The 19,810-nt window shown below is 45.4% G+C and overlaps 2 protein-coding genes across 2 annotated transcripts; one reads left to right on the top strand and one right to left on the bottom strand.

Annotated features, from left to right (window-relative positions):
• Window positions 1–22: 22 nt before the first annotated feature.
• LOC101544299 (olfactory receptor 18-like) lies at window positions 23–2,359 on the top strand. The gene is made up of 2 exons (XM_004619527.2): window positions 23–42; window positions 1,411–2,359. The coding sequence occupies exons 1-2, from the start codon at window positions 23–25 to the stop codon at window positions 2,357–2,359; spliced, it is 969 nt and encodes a 322-aa protein (XP_004619584.2).
• Window positions 2,360–7,727: 5,368 nt separating this feature from the next.
• LOC101544830 (olfactory receptor 7C1-like) lies at window positions 7,728–17,892 on the bottom strand. The gene is made up of 4 exons (XM_055124640.1): window positions 17,824–17,892; window positions 16,865–17,476; window positions 14,967–14,977; window positions 7,728–8,670 (listed from the first exon to the last, which is right to left on the bottom strand). Exons 1-4 carry the CDS (start codon window positions 17,890–17,892, stop codon window positions 7,728–7,730), a joined length of 1,635 nt encoding a protein of 544 aa, XP_054980615.1.
• Window positions 17,893–19,810: the final 1,918 nt, after the last annotated feature.

Raw genomic sequence — 19,810 nt, 5'->3', positions numbered from 1 at the left:
AGGCCAGTGAGTCGCAGGGGAGATGGCGGTGTGGCAGGGGCTGTGGGGGTCTTTCCCTCTGCAGACAGCAAGACTGTGCAGGGAAGGATTAACCCAGCCGGGAGGAGCTCAGGGTTGTCTCCAAGCAGAGATGATGCAAGGAGGAAACATATATTTGGTGACCAAAATTAAAAAATAAAAAATCAGAAGTCGCTCCAGTGGTTTGCTTTCCGGAAACGAGTTCAGGTGCAAGTGAGGTGAGGGTTAAGAAAGATTTTCAGTGGTCATGGGCACCTCTGAACTCTATTTGCTGCTCGACTATAGTGGGCACTCGGCATAGAGAGCACAAAAATTAGAACCGGGTGTCTGTGCCGATAGTGGCCTACGCAGCATGTGAAGAAAGAGTGTGCATGGTTGGGGCACTCCCTCCCCGTGGGAGGCAAACCCAGACCTTCTCAGCTGGCCTGATATAGCTGTAAATTCAGCAAGGTGGCTGGCACAGGTGCTCTGTTTGGTGACTGCATCACTGATGTGCACGAATTGCTCTCTGCCACCAAAGGAGGGAAGAACCAGGGCAGGATTTGGTGCTTGTTATAACCCAGAATCATCGCCAAGTTGGGTGTTGCTTACGTGCAAATATTGCTTTATAAATTTTTTCAACAATAAATAAAGTTACTAAGAGGTACCTACACACACACACACATATATATATACACAATATACATATATGTACATAAAATATTTATTTATATTTAAATATTTATTAATTATATTTTATATAGATTTATATATAGCGCTATAGCACTGTAGCCCCATTGTTCATTGATTTGCTCAAGCGGGCACCAGTAACATCTCCGTTCTGAGACTTGTTGTTACTGTTTTTGGCATACCGAGTACACCACGAGTAGCTTGACAGGCTCTGCTGTGTGGGTGGGATACTCTCAGTATCTTGCCAGGCTCTCCGGGAGGGATGGAGGAATCAAACCAGGGTCAGCCACGTGCAAGGCAAACGCCCTCCCCGTTGTGCTATCGCTCCAGCCCAGATTTATATATAACCCATATTCTATTTATATGTATATATTTATTTATCAATCTATTTATACTTATATATTTCTTCATTATATTTATATATAACATATACTATATTATATATTTATTTGCATATGGATTACATATATATCTATATAGATTATCTATATTACTTTTATTATTTATTTATTTTTGGCTTTTTGGGTCACACCTGGCAATACACAGGGATTACTCCTGGCTCTGCACTCAGAAATCACTTCTGGTGGTGCTCGGGGGACCATGTGGGATGCTGGGTATTGAACCCGGGTATGCCACGTACAAAGCAAACGCTCTACCTGCTGTATTATTGCTCCAGCCCCCTATATATTACTTTTATATCTGCTCTCATTTCTTTTCCCCAAGGTGTCTCTGTGCTGTGGGCCCCCACAATGTCACAGGGGCCGTGGAATTCCTCCTCCTGGGGCTCTCAGATGACCCCCAAGTCCAGCCCATCCTCTTCTGCCTCTTCCTGTCCATGTACCTGGTCACTGTCACGGGGAACCTGCTTATTGTCCTGGCCGTCGGCTCCGACGCCCGCCTGCACACCCCCATGTACTTCTTCCTCTCCATTTTGTCCGTGACCGACATCGGGGTCATCTCCAGCACGGTCCCCAAGATGATCTGGGACATCCATACCCAGAGCAGAGGTATGGCCTACACCGGCTGCCTGGCCCAGCTGTCCTCCTTTAATCTTTTGGTGTGTTTGGACAGTGTCCTCCTGACCGTGATGGCCTATGACCGCTTTGTAGCCATCTGCCACCCCCTGCACTACCCTGTCATCATGAACCCCCGTCTCTGCGGCCTGCTGGCTCTGGCTTCTTTCCTCATCAGCCTGGTGGAATCCCAGCTGAACGTCCTGGTCATCTCACAGCTGGACTTCTGTCCTGTGGTGGAAGTCCCCCACTTCTTCTGCGACCCCCCTCAGCTCCTCAAACTCGCCTGTGACGACACCTCCACACAAAACATCCTCATCTACATCATCGCTGCCCTCTTCGGGGCACTTCCGGCTTCCGGCATCTTTCTCTCTTACTACAAAATCGTGTCCTCCATCGTGAAAGTCCCTGCCAAAGGGGGGCGGCACAAGGCCTTCTCCACCTGTGGCTCCCACCTGGTCGTGGTTTGCTTGTTCTATGGAACGGGCCTGGGGGTCTACCTCAGTTCCAGCCTCCTGCAAGCCTCACGGAACGGTGTGGTGGCCTCCGTGGTGTACACCGTGGTCACCCCCATGCTGAACCCCTTTATCTACACCCTGAGGAACAGAGATATGAAGAGGGCCTTGCAGAGACTGCTGCCCAGAACTGTCCCCATGTGATGAACAAGGTTTTGTCTGGACATGCAGAACATCAGTGACATCCTCAGCCCCTGACCAACTGGCCCTTGGCGTCTCATCTTTTATGCTTCCCCTGCCTGTCATTCCACGTGATGTTTTATATTTAAATATGCCCTCTCTGGGCCGGAGAGATAGTACAGTGGGGAGGGCAAGTGCATGGCGTGCAGCTGGTCTGTGTTTGGTCCTCAGCACTGTGTAGGGTTCCCTGAGTACCGCCAGGAGTGATTCCTCAGTGCAGAGCCCAGAGTCAGCCTTGAGCACTGCTAGGTGTTGCTCAAAAACAAACAAATAAATCTGGCTTCTTTGGGGTGGCTGGGACTATCCGTACAGTGTTCAGGAATCACTCCTGGTTCTGTGCTCCTGGGATCACTCCTGGCCAGTACTGAGGGGACCAGATGCAGCCGAGTAGGGGTTAACTGTGTACAAGGCAACACCTTGAGCCATGCTTTCTAGCTCTCCACACTCTAAACATGTCTTTTGGCACAGATTGAATGTGCTGGAGGGGGTCTATGATCTGACATGTGTCAAACTGCTCTATATTTGATCCCATTGCACCCGAGACCTGGATATCTTATAGAAATGCACAACTTTCTGTGAAGTGTGTGTGACACATAATATTTTCCAAGGTCCAAGGTACATATGCAGGCCTTCAGTGGCATGTATCGGTGCTGTTTATGTGAGATTCTCTGACACTGGTTCTTCTTTATTTTTTGTATTTGGGCCATACCTGATGGTACTCAAGGACCACTTCTGGGGAGCTCAGGGGACCTTATGGGATGCTGGGGATTGAACCCAGGTTGGAAACATGCAAAGCGACTGGCTCATTTGCTGTCCTATCTCTCTGGTCCTCTGTGATGAGAACGTTCACACATCTTTCAAATAAACAATGCAGGGTTGTTCACCATCTCCATCGAATGAACCTTGTGCCCTCATCAGGTTCTCATCACATAGTCCCAAGTGATGGAGAGTGGGAAGAAATGGAGTTTGGCTTTGAAACTATCGGTGGATAAACACCATGGATGTGTGGGATGCCCGGGATCCAACTCATCATGCTGGCCACATGCAAGGCAAGTGCCCTCCCCACTGCTCTGACCCTGACGCTGGTATTTTGTTTTGTTTTTTACATTTTGGGGCCACACATGGTTTTGCTCAGGGGCTACTCCTGGCTCTGTATTCAGGAATTACTCCTGGCAGGCTCATGGAAACATATGAGGTACCAGGAATCAAACCTGGGTTGGCTGCGTGCAAGGCAATCTCTCTCTCCACTGTACTATGGCTCCTGACATTGATTTCATTTTTGTTTGTTTGTTTTGGCTTTTGGATCACACTAACAATGCTCAGGGGTTGTCACTTGTGGCTCTGCACTCAGTAATTACTCCTGGTGGTGCTTGAGGGACCATAAGGGATGCCAGGAATCAAATCCGGGTCAGCCATGTGCAAGGCAAACACCCTCCATGCTGGACGATTGCTCCAGCCCTCTGACATTGGTTCTTGATCCTGAACCTTTGAGAAGTACCCAGAGAATTTGAAAACTCCTCATTCAAGTCCCACCATCCTATTAATTAATTAGACTGGGGTGTTGCCTAGCGGAGAGATACTTGATTTGTTCTTGCTTCTTCTTATTTATTAAAGAAACAGTATTTACAACCTCATTACACATCTCAGGGGTACAGCATTGTAAATGAACATCTATATATTCAGCATGTTGATCTCGAAATATCTCCATCTTTGACCCACACAATGAACTCATTTTATTCAACTGGCCTGCAGCCCTTTTATCCCCTTTGAATAATGACTTTTATTCTTACATATAAGATGAGATTTTAGTCCTTGCCAGGGGACACTCAGGGGTTACTTCCTTTCCACTGCTCAGGAGTCACACCTGGCCATGCTCCAGGGATCATGTGGTGCCAGAGGTGGGACCTGGATAGATCTCTGGCATGCTAAGCATAAGCGCAGCCCACTGGGCTACATTTTTGGCTCTTGCTTTGTTTCCTTTCATGTGAGTGGTTGTTGCTTTTGCTTTGGTGGTGCTTTTTTTCTCCCCAGGAGGCCACACCTGGTGGTGTTCAGGGAATACTCATAACTCATGCTCCAGTGCTCCCAGCCTTGTCCATGCAGTGCAGGGGATCAATTCAAGTCTCCTATACGCACAACATGAGCTTCAGTTCCTTGGATCACTGACTAGTTTGTTTCTTTATTTTCTTTTTTTGCTTTTCGGATCACAGCCAGCAATGCTCAGGAATTAGTCCTGGTGGTGGTCAGGGAACCCCATGGCATGGCTGGGTTGGCTGCAAGCAAGGCAAACGCCCTACTCACTGTACTAGTGCTCTGGCCCCTGTTTCTTTTTCACAGGTGAGTCAAGTGTTTGTTTTGCTCTGTTTCATGGACTTTACTTACAGTGTATTTAACTGAACACCCTGTACTTCGCTGAGTCATTTCCCAAGCTGGCACAGTTTTAGGCTTCTCATCTTCCTTTCACTATTTAACTTTTTTTTTTCTTTTTGGGTCACACCCGGCGATGCACAGGGGTTACTCCTGGCTCATGCACTCAGGAATTATTCCTGAAGGTGCTCAGGGGACCATATGGGATGCTGGGAATCGAACCTGGGTCGGCCGCATGCAAGGCAAACGCCCTACCTGCTGTGCTATCGCTCCAGCTTCTTCCTTTCACTATTTAAACCATTGATCTGATAAAATTCATCATTATCAGCATCCCGCTGATCGTCAGTTTTCTCCAGCGGTCTCAGTAACGTCTCCATTCTTCCTAGCCCTGAAATTTTAGCAGTCGCTCTTTACTTGTCCTTCCCAATGGTGCCACATTGGAGGCTCTTTCCGGGTCAGGGGAATGAGACCCAGCATTGTTACTGGTTTTGGCATATGAAAATGCCACGGGGAGCTTGCCAGGCTCTCCCATGTGGGCAGGAAACTCTCGGTAACTTGCCAGGTTCTCTGAGAGGGAGAACCAGGCTATAAGATGTCGAGAGCTTGGTTTTATAATCTCTGGATGTTGGCTGTTGATGGGATTACATGGTGCCTGGGGCAGTTTCTGCGTGTGACTGCCTAGCTACTGGAAAATGGGGGATCTGGGCAGAAGAGGCCCAGTCCTGATCCGAGCAGGCTTGGAGATCTCAGCCCTGTATCCCACACACCTGAGTTCCTCTGCCGGTTCCTTCATGCGTGAGGCTTGTCTGAACTTGTGGAGAGGGTCCTTGAGCATTGCTGTGGCTGGATTCCGGAGGTCTTCAGCTGCCGGGGCTCTGCTCGGGGTGGGGAGGGAAACTCAAGGGAAACCAATTTCCCTCCCTGTTTCCTGATAAAATTGCTCTCATTAAAACTATTGTCTATTTTCTTCAACACAGAGAAATTAGTATGTGAGCCAAAGGCATGTCTAGCCCTGCTTTTGGAAGATTACAAATGGAACTAAGGGGAAAAAATAAACCTTACAGGTTACTGTGATGACATACTTTGGTCCAAAACATGCAATTTAACTTCAAGGTCATTTATACAATGTCCAACTGGACTGTTAGAGCTGCAAGTCATCAAGTGATTAAAAGCGAAGGAAAAATTTTTTAGTATTTTATCACAACCTCAGCTGTTTTCATCCACAGCTCCCATGTTTTTCAATGTTTTCAAGAGTGTAAGGAACAAAAAGATGCTTAGACTTAGAAAAACTTGGATCAGAGCAAGAGGACAGCAGGGAGAATGCTCGCCTTGCACGGGGCCGACCCAAATTCGATCCCCAGCATTCCATAGGGTCCCCTGAGCACCACCAGGAGTAATTTCTGAGTGCACAGCCAGGAGTAACCCCTGAGCATCGCCCAATGTGGACCCCAAACAAAACAGAAAGAGGAAAGTTATCAGAAAAGTAGAAGAGAAAGAAACTCCCTAAGCACCAAGGAACTTAGCTTAGGACTATCAGATAATCAATCAAGTCTTCCGGTTTGCTTTTGTTTTTGAGGGGGGGGAGGGGATTTATAGGAAATCTGGGTCATTTCTTTCTGTATCTGATCAAACAAAGCCTCAGAGGAACTGCCCTCCCCATTAGATTCCAAGAGGTGTCTTTATTTGAGTGCCATTTTGTGTTTCTAAGACAAACCTTCCCAATCCCTTAGGCTGGTGGGGAATGTAGGTGGAGGGAAGACTTTGCAGGGTATCTGTTTGTGCATCTGCAGGATGATCACCTATTATCTCCAAGTCTCCAAGGCTTGGGGAATCCAAGACTAGAGGGTAAAACTCACGTCCCTGGGACACTGTCAACTTCCTCCAGCTCAGATGGATTTAACATGCACCTGGCCTGTCTCCACCATCTCAGGATGCACTCACCAAGACATAATCTGCTGAAAATTCTGGTATCCGGATTCTGTGACTGAATTCTCCAGGGTTCCTTTGGGTCAGGATGGAGTACCTTCCCCCACCTCCCTATACTTCCAGAAGCCTGGGCAGTCACATCCATACCCCAATGTGGTTGCCCAATTGCAAAGCTTCTAAAGCCTTACCATCCAGATAAAAATACCAAATACCCTGAACAAACACCATGACCTCTTAGCACCAGTATTGCAAATCATGATGCAGAAAAGGAGAATGAGAGAAAGAAGAAGAAGGAAAGTACCTCCCATTGAGGGAGGCTGTGGGAGGGAGGTGGTAATTGGGGATTGTGGAAGGGAAACAGGGAACAGTGGTGGTGGGAAATGCACACTGGTGGAGGGATGGGTACTGGATCATTGTATAACTGAAACTCAACTATGCCAGCTTTGTAATGGTCTATCTCACGAATGTTCAATTTAAAAATTTTTTAAAGTTATGTGGAGTTAATGCCCAATTCAATCAGCTTAATCAATGGCTGAATAAGTAACAACACTTCTACATATAAAAAAAGGTGGGGGTGGAATGATAGTATAGCAGGTAAGGCGTTTGCTTTGCACACGGCTGACCCGAGTTCAATTCCTAGCATCCCATCTAGTCACCCAAGGACCAAAAGGAATAATTCCTGAGTGCAGAGCCAAGAGTAACCCCTGAGCATCGCTGGGTGTGACCCCAAAAAAGAAAAAAAAAGACAAACTTTGGCAGATCTATAAGTTCTTTTTGGCCATGTCACAGCATTGGTGTTGCGATCATTTTCCAATTCTATGAACAAAAAATAAATATCATAAGAATTGAGGCTAGGGGCTGGAGCAATAACACAGCAGGTTGGGCATTTGCCTTGCATGCGGCCGACCTGGGTTCGATTCCCAGCATCCCATATGATGCCCTGAACACCGCCAGGGATGATTCCTGAGCACAGAGCCAGGAGTAACCCCTGTGCATCACTTTGTGACCCAAAAAGCAAAAAAATAAAAAAGAATTGAGGCTAAATTGTCCTACTGAGAAGCTTCTGGAAGGCCCTTTTGATGTCCTGGTTTCTCAAGCTGTAGATAAAGGGGTTGAGCATGGGAACAACCATAGTGTACATCACTGAGGTCACTGCCCCCTTCCGGGGGGACTGGGAGACAGCTGAGCTGAGGTACACCCCCATAGCTGTCCCATAAAACAAGCAAACTGTGGACAGGTGAGAAACACAGGTGGAGAAGGCTTTGGACCGCCCGCCTTTGGATGAGATTCTCAAGACAGAGGAGATTATTTTCGTGTAAGAATAAAAAATCCCTGAGGCTGGAACACCGCCCAGAAGAGCAACAATAAAATATATGATGAGGTTATCAATGAAGATATCCCCACAGGCCAGCCTGAGCAGTTGAGAGAGGTCACAAAAGAAGTGAGGAATTTCCACCCGGGTGCAAAAGATGAGCTGTGACATCATCAAGAATTGCAGCTGGGAGTCCAGAAGGCTGATGCAGATGGACCCAAGAATCAGCAAGCCACAGATACGGGGGTTTATGATGACGGGGTAGTGCAGAGGATGGCAGATGGCCACAAAGCGATCATAGGCCATCACCCCTAGAATGACACACTCCAAACACCCAAAAATATTCAAAAGAGACAGTTGTACCAGGCAGCTGGCATGAGACATATTTCTGCTCTGAGTGTAAATGTCCCAAATCGCCTTTGGGACCGTGGTGGAGGTAAAGCAGATGTCAGCTGTGGACAAAACAGACAGGAAAAGGTACATGGGGGTGTGCAGGCGGGGGTCAGAGCTGATGGCCAGCACGATGAGCAGGTTCCCCGTGACGGTGACCAGGTACATCGACAGGAAGAGGCTGAAGAGAACGGGCTGGACTCGGGGGTCATCTGAGAGCCCCAGGAGGAGGAATTCCACAGCCCCTGTGACATTGTGGGGGTCCACAGCGCAGAGACACCTTGGGGAAAAGAAATGAGAGTGGGTCCATCACTGTCAATAGTTTGGATCCAAGGAACCCAGAATCATAGGGACTTCACTTGGGTCTTAGACACTTTCACTACCAGGTCTCGGTTTGCGACAAACATTCTTCTTAGCAGCATTTTCTCTGAACTTTTACTACATTCTCCTGCTGCCTTGGCCTTGCTGGGAAAGGCTCAGCGAAAGAAAGATTAGGCATGAGGAAATTTCAAGATTCCAGAAGTTAATGGATAGCAAAACAGTGTTCAGGACTTTAAAGGATATGAAAGAACATAAGTTTCAAAATCTCATTTAGAAGAAAAAACTGTGTTAATTAGAGAACTGTTACCGGGACTACAAAATTTGGGGTGAGCAGTGTGGGAAGAGAGGAGGTGGGCAGAGGCATGATAAAGGGCATTGCTGGAGGGTCTGGGGTGCTAGGGCAGTGGTTAGTGAGGTAACTTATCAATCCCATAAGTGCTCAACTGTTATAAATACCTTACCTGTGATGAAAATAAACAGAGATGCTCCACACCCCATGCCAGGCTGACTTCATCTGGGGCACCTCAGAGGGGGGCAAGTGAGCCCAGCACCTGTCCCAACAGAGCAGAGCCCAGGCAGCCTAAAACCTCCAGAACCAGCCGCCATCACACTCACAGCCCATCTCCACAGGCTCAGGGCGAGCCTCATCCATGAATGGATCTGCTGAAAGCCTCAGGTATTCGGGTTTTTGTAACCAAAATCTCCAGGCTCACAGGGAGTCAGGAATGGGCCAGTTTCCTCCATCTCCCTCTGCTTCCTTTTGCATTCCTGGCAGTCACACCCACCAACAGCCTCAGGCGCCATATAAGCTCATTCATGGCCATGATCCAGAGACTCACAAATAAATGTTGGAAGAGAGCCACAAGCTGCATAGATGCCTCCGGACCCCAAATCACCATCCAGTTAAAAATTCAATTCCAACTCTAGCACCCTATTAAAAATTTTAGAATTACTGGATTTTAGAATCTCATACTCTCTGACACTGGTGTACCAAGGGCATCACACCACATTTGATGGGGCAGAAAGTAGGAGGACCCAGAAAAACATATTAGTAACCTTTCATGCAAGGGCTTAATACCTCCAAGGTGAGATAGAACAATTTTCACACACTTTTCTCTAAGGAAACCTTTTTGGATCATTTTAGTGGATTATTCATAACTAGCAATACAGAATAAATTATTTAGGATCTGCCTTTGGGGCAGGCTTGGGTGGTAGTGGAAAATTTAAAATAATGCTGGTGAGAAGGTATACTGATGGGGTGGATTGGTGTTGGGATATTGAATGTAATACATTATTGTGAACAACTTATAAAATTAAATTTTTGTAGCACTGTTCACAATAGCCAAAATATGGAAAAAACCTAAGTGCCCTAAAACAGATGACTGGTTAAAGAAACTTTGGTACATCTACACAATGGAATACTATGAAGCTGTTAGAAGAGATGAAGTCATGAAATTTGCTTATAAATGGATAGACATGGAGAGTATCATGCTAAGTGAAATGAGTCAGAAAGAGAGGGACAGACATAGAAGGACTGCACTCATTTGTGGAGTATAGAATAACATCACATTAGGCTGACACCAAAGGACAGTAGACACAACAGCCAGGGGGATTTCCCCATAGCTGGAAGACTGCTTCATGAGCAAAGGGAGATGGCAGATGGAATAGAGAAGGAATCACTAAGAAAATGATGGCTGGAGGAACCAGTTGGGATGGGAGATGCATGCCCAAAGTAGATAATGGACCAAACATGATGACCTCTCAGTGTCTTTGTTGCAAGCCATAATGCCTAAAAGTAGAGAGAGAGTATGGGGAATATACTCTGACATGGAGGCAGGGAGAGGGTGGGAAAGGGGAGGTATACCCAGGATATTGGTAGTTGGGAATGTGCACTGGTGGAGGGATGGGTGTTTGATCATTGTGAGATTGTAACCCAACATGAAAGCTTGTAAGTATTTCATGGTGATTCAATAAAATTTTAAACATTAAAATTTTAAAATAATAAAACAAAAAATATAATATATAATAATAAAGAGTATGAATAAGTATTACTTAATTTTACTCAAACATGGGGCATTTTATTGCCTTGCTGTGGATAATTTGTGAAAACACTGTAATAAAGTATCTAGCTCCATTTTTCTTATCACTAGCATTCGCTAATGTTTGCTGCTAATGTGTGTGTTATATGATGAATTGGGTTTCACATATGCTGAGCAACTCTGTACCTCAGACAACACCCCTAGCCTTCTGAAAATATTGACCTTGTAATACACTTTCTCTATCTGCCCAGTCCCTGGGCAAGAAATAAAGTTTGCATATTAAATTTAGAAAATAAATAAGTTTGGAGGATCCGAGCATTAGTACAGTAGGGAGGGAGTTTGCCTTGCTTGTATCAGACCCAGGTCCTAGCACCTCCAGGAGAGATTCCGAAGTGTAGAGAAAGGGTAAGCGCTAAGCATCACTGGTTGTGATCCAAAAAATAGGAAGGAAGGAAGGAAGGAAGGAAGGAAGGAAGGAAGGAAGGAAGGAAGGAAGGAAGGAAGGAAGGGAGGGAGGGAGGGAGGGAGGGAGGGAAAGAGGAAGGAAGGAGGGAGGGAGAGAGGAGGTTGGAAGGAAGAAAGAGAAGAAAGGAAAAAGATTATGTAGATATATGTATATCTGGTGACTCAATACTATTGTTGCAATCCAATCACTTCAACGTTGCTAAAATTATAAATCTTAAAAGTTCTCATCACCCAAGGGACTCTCCTTCACTGCTGCTGGGAATGCCGACTCATTCAGCCCTTTTGGAAAACAATATGGACGATTCTCAAAAAGTTAGAAATTGAGCTCCCATTTGACCCAGCAATACCACTCCTGGGAATATATCCCGGAGAGGCAAAAAGTCATAGTAGAGATGACATCTGCATTTCCATGTTCATTGCCGCTCCGTTTACAATAGCCACAATATGGAAAAAAAACAGAGTGCCCGAAAACAGATGATTGGCTAAAGAAACTCTGGTATATCTACACAATGGAATACTATGTAGCTGTCAAAAAACATGAAGTCATGAAATTTGCATATAAATGGATCAACATGGAAAGTATCATGCTGAGTGAAATGAGTCAGAAAGAAAGAGACAGACATAGAAAGATCGCACTCATATGTGGAATATAAAGTAGCTGAGAGGTCCAAGCTTACAATGTTGCGATTTCTGGCAGACATTTCTCTGGACTTAGTTACTAAAATACTAAAATACAGAAATCCAAAACTGTGCTGCTGCTAGTGCGGCCTCTCGACCTCATATCTCTTCATTCTCAGCAATGGAAAACAAATTACCAAATGCTTTCTTTTCAGCAGGTCAACTTTAGCGGGGAGGAACTCCAAATCAATAATAGTGAATTTTTTGTTTAAATATTGAATGTAATCAAAGTAAAGTGAAAATAAAGTGAAATTTACCAGTTACACATGCGGGGTGGGGGGCTGGAGAGGTAGGGGGAAGGGGGAGGTATACCGTGATTCTTGGTGGTGGAATAGGTGCGCTGTGGAATAGGTGGAATAGGTGAAGGGAGGGGTGTTTAAGCATTGTATAACTGAGACTTAAACCTGAAAGCTTTGTAACTTTCCACATGGTGATTCAATAAAAGAATAAAATTTAAAAAATAATTAAAAAATAAAAATATTATCATATGAAACTTAAAAAAAAGTTCTCATCGCCCAAAAAAAGATTGAGGTTTTTAGATGGTGCCACACAGATCAAATAGAATTCATGTGGTGATCACTTTGAAAAATATTAAAATAACAAGTCTTTTCTATCACCTGAAACTGATATAATATCATCTCAATCATATTATGAGACAATAAAAGAAAACCGGGGCAGGAGAAAGAAAGCAGCAGGTAAGGCGCTTGAGTGACCCACGTTCAATCCAAAACAATGTTCCCCAGTGTTCCCCAAACCCCCTAGAGTGATCCCTGAGACCAAGCCAGGAGTAAGCCCTGGCCCTTGTGACAGGAGCAAATGCACCTCTGCAGGACACTAACTGGGAACTCTCACCTTCAAGGCCAGCATCAAATAAACCAAAACAGCCTGTTCAGCACTTCTGTGGGGTTTCCAACAAGTGTTTTTGGGTTTGTTTCAGGGCCACACCCAGTCATGCTCAGGGCTGAGTCCCGACTCTGCGCTCAGGAATCACTCCTGACAGTGCTCAGTGAACCCTTTGGGATACCAGAGGTATCCCAAGTGACCCCAAGTGGCCATGTGCCAGGTAAGCATCCTATGCACTGTCTTTTTGCTCTAACCCCTCCAACAGCTTTGGGACATTCTCTACTGCCCAGAGAAAGACAGTTCTACTTCCCTGTCAGGGTGACACTAACCACCTCCAGGTGCCAACTAATTCCAGATTGTGGCTCCATCCGACTTGGACAGATCTGTGATCATTTTGGGTTGTTTCAGGAAGAGTTTGGGGGTGGGGAGATTCATTAATAGTGCATTGGGCAGGTCAAATGCTAGAGATGCTGGTGGGGAAAGCAGAATATTTCCTGAGAACCGTGAACCCCAATGCTGAAAAGCAAACATGAGTGCCCTGTGTATCACCCGGAATGATGCACGGCTGCTCCGTTTATGTCTGCAGACCCCACTTCCCTGGGTGGTGAGACAAAAGTCAGGCCCAGCCTCCCGCACCCAGCACCCCCCAGCACTCACTGGTCTCTTTGTCTCTGCGGGCTCATGCTCCGGGCTGGGCTCTGTGCCCGGGTGAAGGAGGAGAGCTGAGACGGTGCTCTGGATGGGGAGGAAGGGGAGGGTGGGCATGAGCCTGCACAGGTATTGGTGAAGAAAAGTGACCCAGAGGTGATCCCGGCTGAGAAATACCCTCCAGGCTGCAGGGCTGACTCCTTATGACACCGCCTTGGCCATGAGGGATCAAGCCATAGAACTTGTGGTAAGATTCTTGATTCTCGTTAGCCCAGTCCCTGGGGACTGCTAATGGGAGATGGAGGAAAGCAGGGAATTGATGTGAGGGGCTGGGGTTTCTCTCCCCTGGCAACTACTCTGCTCCTCAAGGTCCAATTTGAAAGCTATCAGTGTTCATTTCAGTGTCTATTTAAATGGAATTTATGAGTGGACTCTGACATCTCCCAAGGAATTGTGTTCGTCATGACTAATCAAACAACATATATTTTCTTTTTGGTGCTGGTGGTGATGAGATTTTTTTTGCTTTTTGGATCACACCTGGTGATACACAGGGGTAACTCCTGGCTCTGCACTCAGGAATCACCCCTGAAGGTGCTCAGGGGACCATATGGGATGCTGGAAATTGAACCCGGGTCAGCCGCTTGCATGGCAAACGCCCTACCCACTGCTCCAGCCCCGAGATTTGTTTATTTTTTAAATTATTTTTGATGAGTGTTTTGGGGCTTGTTTGTTTGCTTTTTGGGTCACAACCTGCAATGCTCAGGGGTTACCCCTAGCTTTTACACTCAGGAATTACTCCTGGCGCTGCTCAGGGGACCACATAGGGTGCGGGGAATCAAACCCAGGTTGGCCATGTGTAAGGCAAATTCCCTACTTACTGAATTATCTGTCTCTCCAGCCTGATTTTTTGTGTTGTTTTTCTTTCATTCCCGCCCCACCCCATCTTTCTGGGGTGTGACTTTTCTTGTTTTCTATAACAGCACGTTGGAATTGTCTGCTTTTTTTGATGGATGTGTGTGTGAATGTTCGGAATGATGCTTGCTCTTATGAGATGAAATTTGTTTATTTCATGCCTGCCAAGGGGACAGGCTGGGGGTGGGAGGTACCTGGGGCTGTTGGTGGAGGGAAGTCACACTGGGGACAGGGTTGGGGTTGGAACACTGTGTGCTTGAAACAACTCTACTAAGAACAACTTCCTACATCACATTGTCTGACTGGAAAGTGAAAAAGAGAAATCACACTTGCACTTTCCTTGCTTTCTGTGTGCATCCAGTACTTCTCTTAAATCAGAAGAAGTATCAGATTTGTCAACCAAGTCAGATTTGTCAACCAAAAAGATTTGTCAATCAAATCAGTTTTTTCAGTCAAATGAGTTTCATCAATCAAATCATATTTATAAAAAAATTATAAACTGATAGAATTGGAAGCAGTTGGTAGTTCTGGGGATGCCCCCTGGTCAGATGCTCAGCTATAGCTGTTGCAGCCCGGGAGTCACACCAGGGGACCCTCATGCAGAGCAGACCCTTTGGTCCTGTGGCTCCCCCACACCCCCACCCAGAGTAGGGTTTTCAGTGTAACTCACTCAGCACAGGCCTTTAAGGGACAAGAAAGAACAAGTGGGGAATTCAACCAATATGGATCAAATGCAAACAGAAATTCTGGGCCAGAGAGTACGGCAGGGAGGGCATTTGGCTTGCATTGTAGCCAATTGGGTTCAATCCCTGGCATCCCATTTGGTTCCTTGAGCACTTCCAGGAATAATTCCTGTATTCAGAACCAGGAGTAACACCTGAGCTATGCAGGGTATCACCCCCCCAAAAAAAGAAGTATACTGGGTGGTACCCCAAAAGAAGACCCCAAAGCTTGGAAGCCAAGATTCAAGCATGAAACTCTGCACCTTCTCACCTAATTTGTATCAGTTGGTCTGATCAAAGCCAAAATTCCTGAATAGCCTGTGAACAGAATTCATAGCTACACACACATTTATGCTTTCAGATATTTAAAAGACAATTATGCATTTCTAAAGAAGACAGAGCTGACAGAAGCAAAATCCAAAGAGTCAAACAGGTGAGAGAATGGGCTTTTAAGGGGGTTTGGTCACGTGTCATTAGAGAATATCTGCTTGCTCCATATAGAAGAAGAGATAAAGTAAACAATTTTGCAATTTTCAGATAGGTAGATGAAGGATCAGAAAATGCATAGTTACAAAGTTCGGTGGATCAGGAGATTAACATTTGGCCATGTCATAGGTTGGTGTTGCCATTATTCTCCAATTTTATGATCAAATAAAAATATCATCATAAGAATTGAGGCTAGAGTGATGCCTCCAGACCCCAAACCAGACTGAGTCTCATCTGGGGCTCCAATAGAGCCTGGTAACCAAAACCCTCCAGAACCCAATTGCTGTCATGTTCATAGCTGATCTCTACAGGTTTGGGACGAGCTTCATGCATGAGAATGAAACTCACGTATGCAGGTCTTGTGACCAAAATCTCCAGATTTCATGAAGTCAGAGATGGGCGACCTCTCTCTCATCCTCCTATCCTTCTGAGAGCCTGGCAGTCATGCCCACACTGCCTCTGGCACCATATATGTTCATTAACGGCCATGATCCAGAGACTCACAAATAAATCTTGGAATAGAGCCACAAGCTTCAGAGATGCCTGCTGACCCTAAGTCACCATCCAATTGAGAGTCTAACTCCAGCTGTATCACCCTACTTAAAATTTTAGAATTTCTGGAGCACCTCGTACTCTAACCCACTGTTTTACCAAGAGTAGCACACCACATGGGATGGGGTATAAAGTAGAAGGCAACCCATCTCGATAAAAACATGTATATATTAGTGCATAAGGGTCGACCTGTAACAACAAAATGTGAGTAATCTCTTACAGAAGGGCTAAATGACTTCAGGGTAAGATACAACAATCTTCACATGCTTTCTTCTAAGGAAACGTTTTTGGATCATTACTAGTAGATTATTCATAACTAGCAGTAGAAAATAAATTATTTAGACCTGTTTTGGGCCAGGGTTGGATGATGGTGGAATAATTCAAAAAAATGTGGTTGGAAGGTATTAGAATATTGAATGTAATAAACTATTGTGAACAACTTTATAAAAATTAAAATTAAAAATATTTTTAATTATAAACATAACAATTGAAGCTAAACTGTCCTACTGAGTAACTTCTGGAAGGCCATCTTTGTATCCTGGTTCCTCAGGCTGGAGATGAAGGGACTGAGCATGGGGATAACCATGCTGTACATCACTGAGGCCACTGTCTCCTTCCGGGGGGGACTGGGAGACGGCTGAACTAAAGTACACCCCAATGGCTGTCCCATGAAACAAGCAAACCACAGGCAGGTGAGAGCCACAGGTAGAGAAGGCTTTGGACCACCCGCCTTTGGATGAGATTCTCAAAACAGAGGAGATGATTTTCGTGTAAGAATAAAAATTCCCAAGACTGGAATACCACCCACAATAGCAACAATAAAATATATGATGAGGTTATTGGTGCAGATATTCCCACAGGCCAGCTTGAGCAGTTGAGGGGAGTCACAGAAGAAGTGAGGGATTTCCACCTGGCTGCAAAAGATGAGCTGTGACATCATCAAGAATTGCAGCTGGGCATTCAGCAAGCTGATGCAGATGGACCCCAGAATCAGCCAGCCACATAGACGGGGATTCATGATGATTGGGTAGTGCAGGGGGTGGCAGATGGCCACAAAGTGATCATAGGCCATCACCCCTAGAATGACACACTCCAAACATCCACAAAGGACATAAAGGGACAGTTGCACCAGGCAGCTGGCATGAGAGATATGTCTGCTCTGAGTGTGAATGTCCCAAATCACCTTTGGGACTGTGGTGGAGGTAAAGCTGATATCAGCTGTGGACAAAACAGACAGGAAGAAGTACATGGGGGTGTGCAGGCGAGAGTCGGAGCTGATGGCCAGCAGAATGAGCAGGTTCCCACTGACGGTGACCAGGTACATGGACAGGAAGATGCCGAAAAGGACAGGCTGGACTTGGGGGTCATCTGAGAGCCCCAGGAGGAGGAACTCCACGGCCCCTGTGACAGCGCAGAGACACTTTGGGGCAAAGAAATGAGAGTGCGTCCATCACTTTCAATAGTTTGGATCCAAGGAACCCAGAATCACAGCGACTTCACTTGGGTCTTAGACACTTTCACTACCAGGTCTCGGTTTGTGACAAACATTCTTCTTAGCATCATTTTCTCTGGATTTTTACTGCATCCTCCTGCTGTCTTGGCCTTACTGGGAAAGGCTCAGAACAGAAAGATGAGGAATGAGGAAATTTCCAGTTCCTAAAGTCAAACAATAGCAAAACAGTGTTGAGGACTTTAAAGGAAATGAAAGAATGAAAGATTCAGAATCTCATTTAGAAGAAAAAACTCTGCTATTTAGAGAACTGTTACCAGGACTGCAGAATTAGGGGTGAGCAGTGTGGGAAGAGATGAGGTGGGCAGAGGCATGAAAAAGGACATTGCAGTGGAAGCAAACGTAAACAAATGGGACTACATCAAACTAAGAAGCTTCTGCACTTCAAAGGAAACAGTGACCAAAATACAGAAAGAGCCCACAGAATGGGAAAGAATATTTACCCAATGCCCATCTGATAAGGGATTAATATCAAGGATATACAAGACACTAGTAGAATTGTATAAGAAAAAAATCTCCAACCCCATCAAAAAGTGGGGAGAAGAAATGAACAGAAGTTTCCTCAAAAAAGAAATACAAAAGGCCAAAAGGCACATGAAAAAGTGCTCCACATCGCTAGTCATCAGGGAGATGCAAATCAAAACAACAATGAGATATCATCTCATACCATAGAGACTGGCACATATTCAAAAGAACAAAAGCAACCAGTGCTGGCGTGGATGTAGAGAAAAAGGGATGCTCCTTCACTGTTGGTGGGAATGCCAACTGGTCCAGCCTTTCTGGAAAACAATATGGACGGTCCTTCAAAAACTAGAAATTGAGCTTCCATATGACCCCACAATACCACTTTTTTTTTTTGCTTTTTGGGTCACACCCGGCGATGCACAAGGGTTACTCCTGGCTCTGCACTCTGGAATTACTCCTGGAGGTGCTCAGGGGACCATATGGGATGCTGGGGATCGAACCCAGGTCAGCTGCGTGCAAGGCAAACGCCCTACCCGCTGTGCTATCGCTCCAGCCCTTGCAATACCACTTCTAGGAATATATCTTGAGGATGCAAAATAGCACAGTAGAAATGATATCTGTACCTACATATTCATTGCAGCACTGTTTACAATAGCCAAAATATGGAAAAAACCCAAGTGCCCTAAAACAGATGACTGGTTAAAGAAACTTTGGTACATCTACACAATGGAATACTATGCAGCTGTTAGGAGAGATGAACTCATGAAATTTGCTTATAAAGGGGTAGACATGGAGAGTATCATGCTAAGTGAAATGAGTCAGAAAGAGAGGGACAGACATAGAAGGACTGCACTCATTTGTGGAGTATAGAATAACATCACATGAGGCTGACACCCAAGGTCAGTAGACACAATGGCCAGGGGGATTTCCCCATAGCTGGAAGACTGCTTCATGAGCGGAGGGGAGAAGGCAGATGGAATAGAGAAGAAATCACTAAGAAAATGATGGCTGGAGGAACCAGTTGGGATGGGAGATGCATGCCCAAAGTAGATAATGGGCCAAACATGATGACCTCTCAGTGTCTGTGTTGCAAGCCATAGTGCCCAAAAGTAGAGAGAGAGTATGGGGAATATACTCTGCCTTGGAGGCAGGGGGAGGGTGGGTAAGGGGGGGTTATACCCGGATATTGGTGGTGGGGAATGTGCACTGGTGGAGGGATGGGTGTTTGATCATTGTGAGATTGTAACCCAACATGAAAGCTTGTAAGTATCTCACAGTGATTCAATAAAATTAAAAATAAAAAAGCAAGCACCCTCCCTGCTGTACTATTTGTGAATTTATTTATTATATTTTTAAATTTATTTATTTTAATGTAGAAGCACTGCTATCTATTCAGCCATTGATTAAGCCGATTGAATTGGGCATGTACTCTACATTTATTTTTTTTAATTCAGAATGTTAATTTTATTTGATTACTTTATTATTTCCCCCCTTTTTATTGATTCACCATGAGATCCGGTTACAAATCTTTCATGTTTGAGTTTGGCCGTACAATCATCAAACACCATCCCTTCACCAGTGCACATTTTCCACCATCAAAATCCCCAGTATTCCCCCCTGCCCCTGTGAATTTATTCTTAACTTTTAATTTGTTTGGTTGGGGACCACAACCAGTGGAGCTTAGGGCTTACTCTTGGATCAACATTCAGAAATCACTCCTGAATTCCCGGGATTGAACCCGGGTTTACCATGTGCAAAGCAAGCATCTTCTCCGCTGTC

The sequence above is a fragment of the Sorex araneus genome, chromosome 2 (assembly GCF_027595985.1).
Source record: "Sorex araneus isolate mSorAra2 chromosome 2, mSorAra2.pri, whole genome shotgun sequence".
NCBI classification, from domain to species: Eukaryota; Metazoa; Chordata; class Mammalia; order Eulipotyphla; family Soricidae; genus Sorex; species Sorex araneus.
The sequence above is the reverse complement of the archived record's forward strand: the minus strand, read 5'-3'. Positions and strand labels throughout refer to the sequence as shown.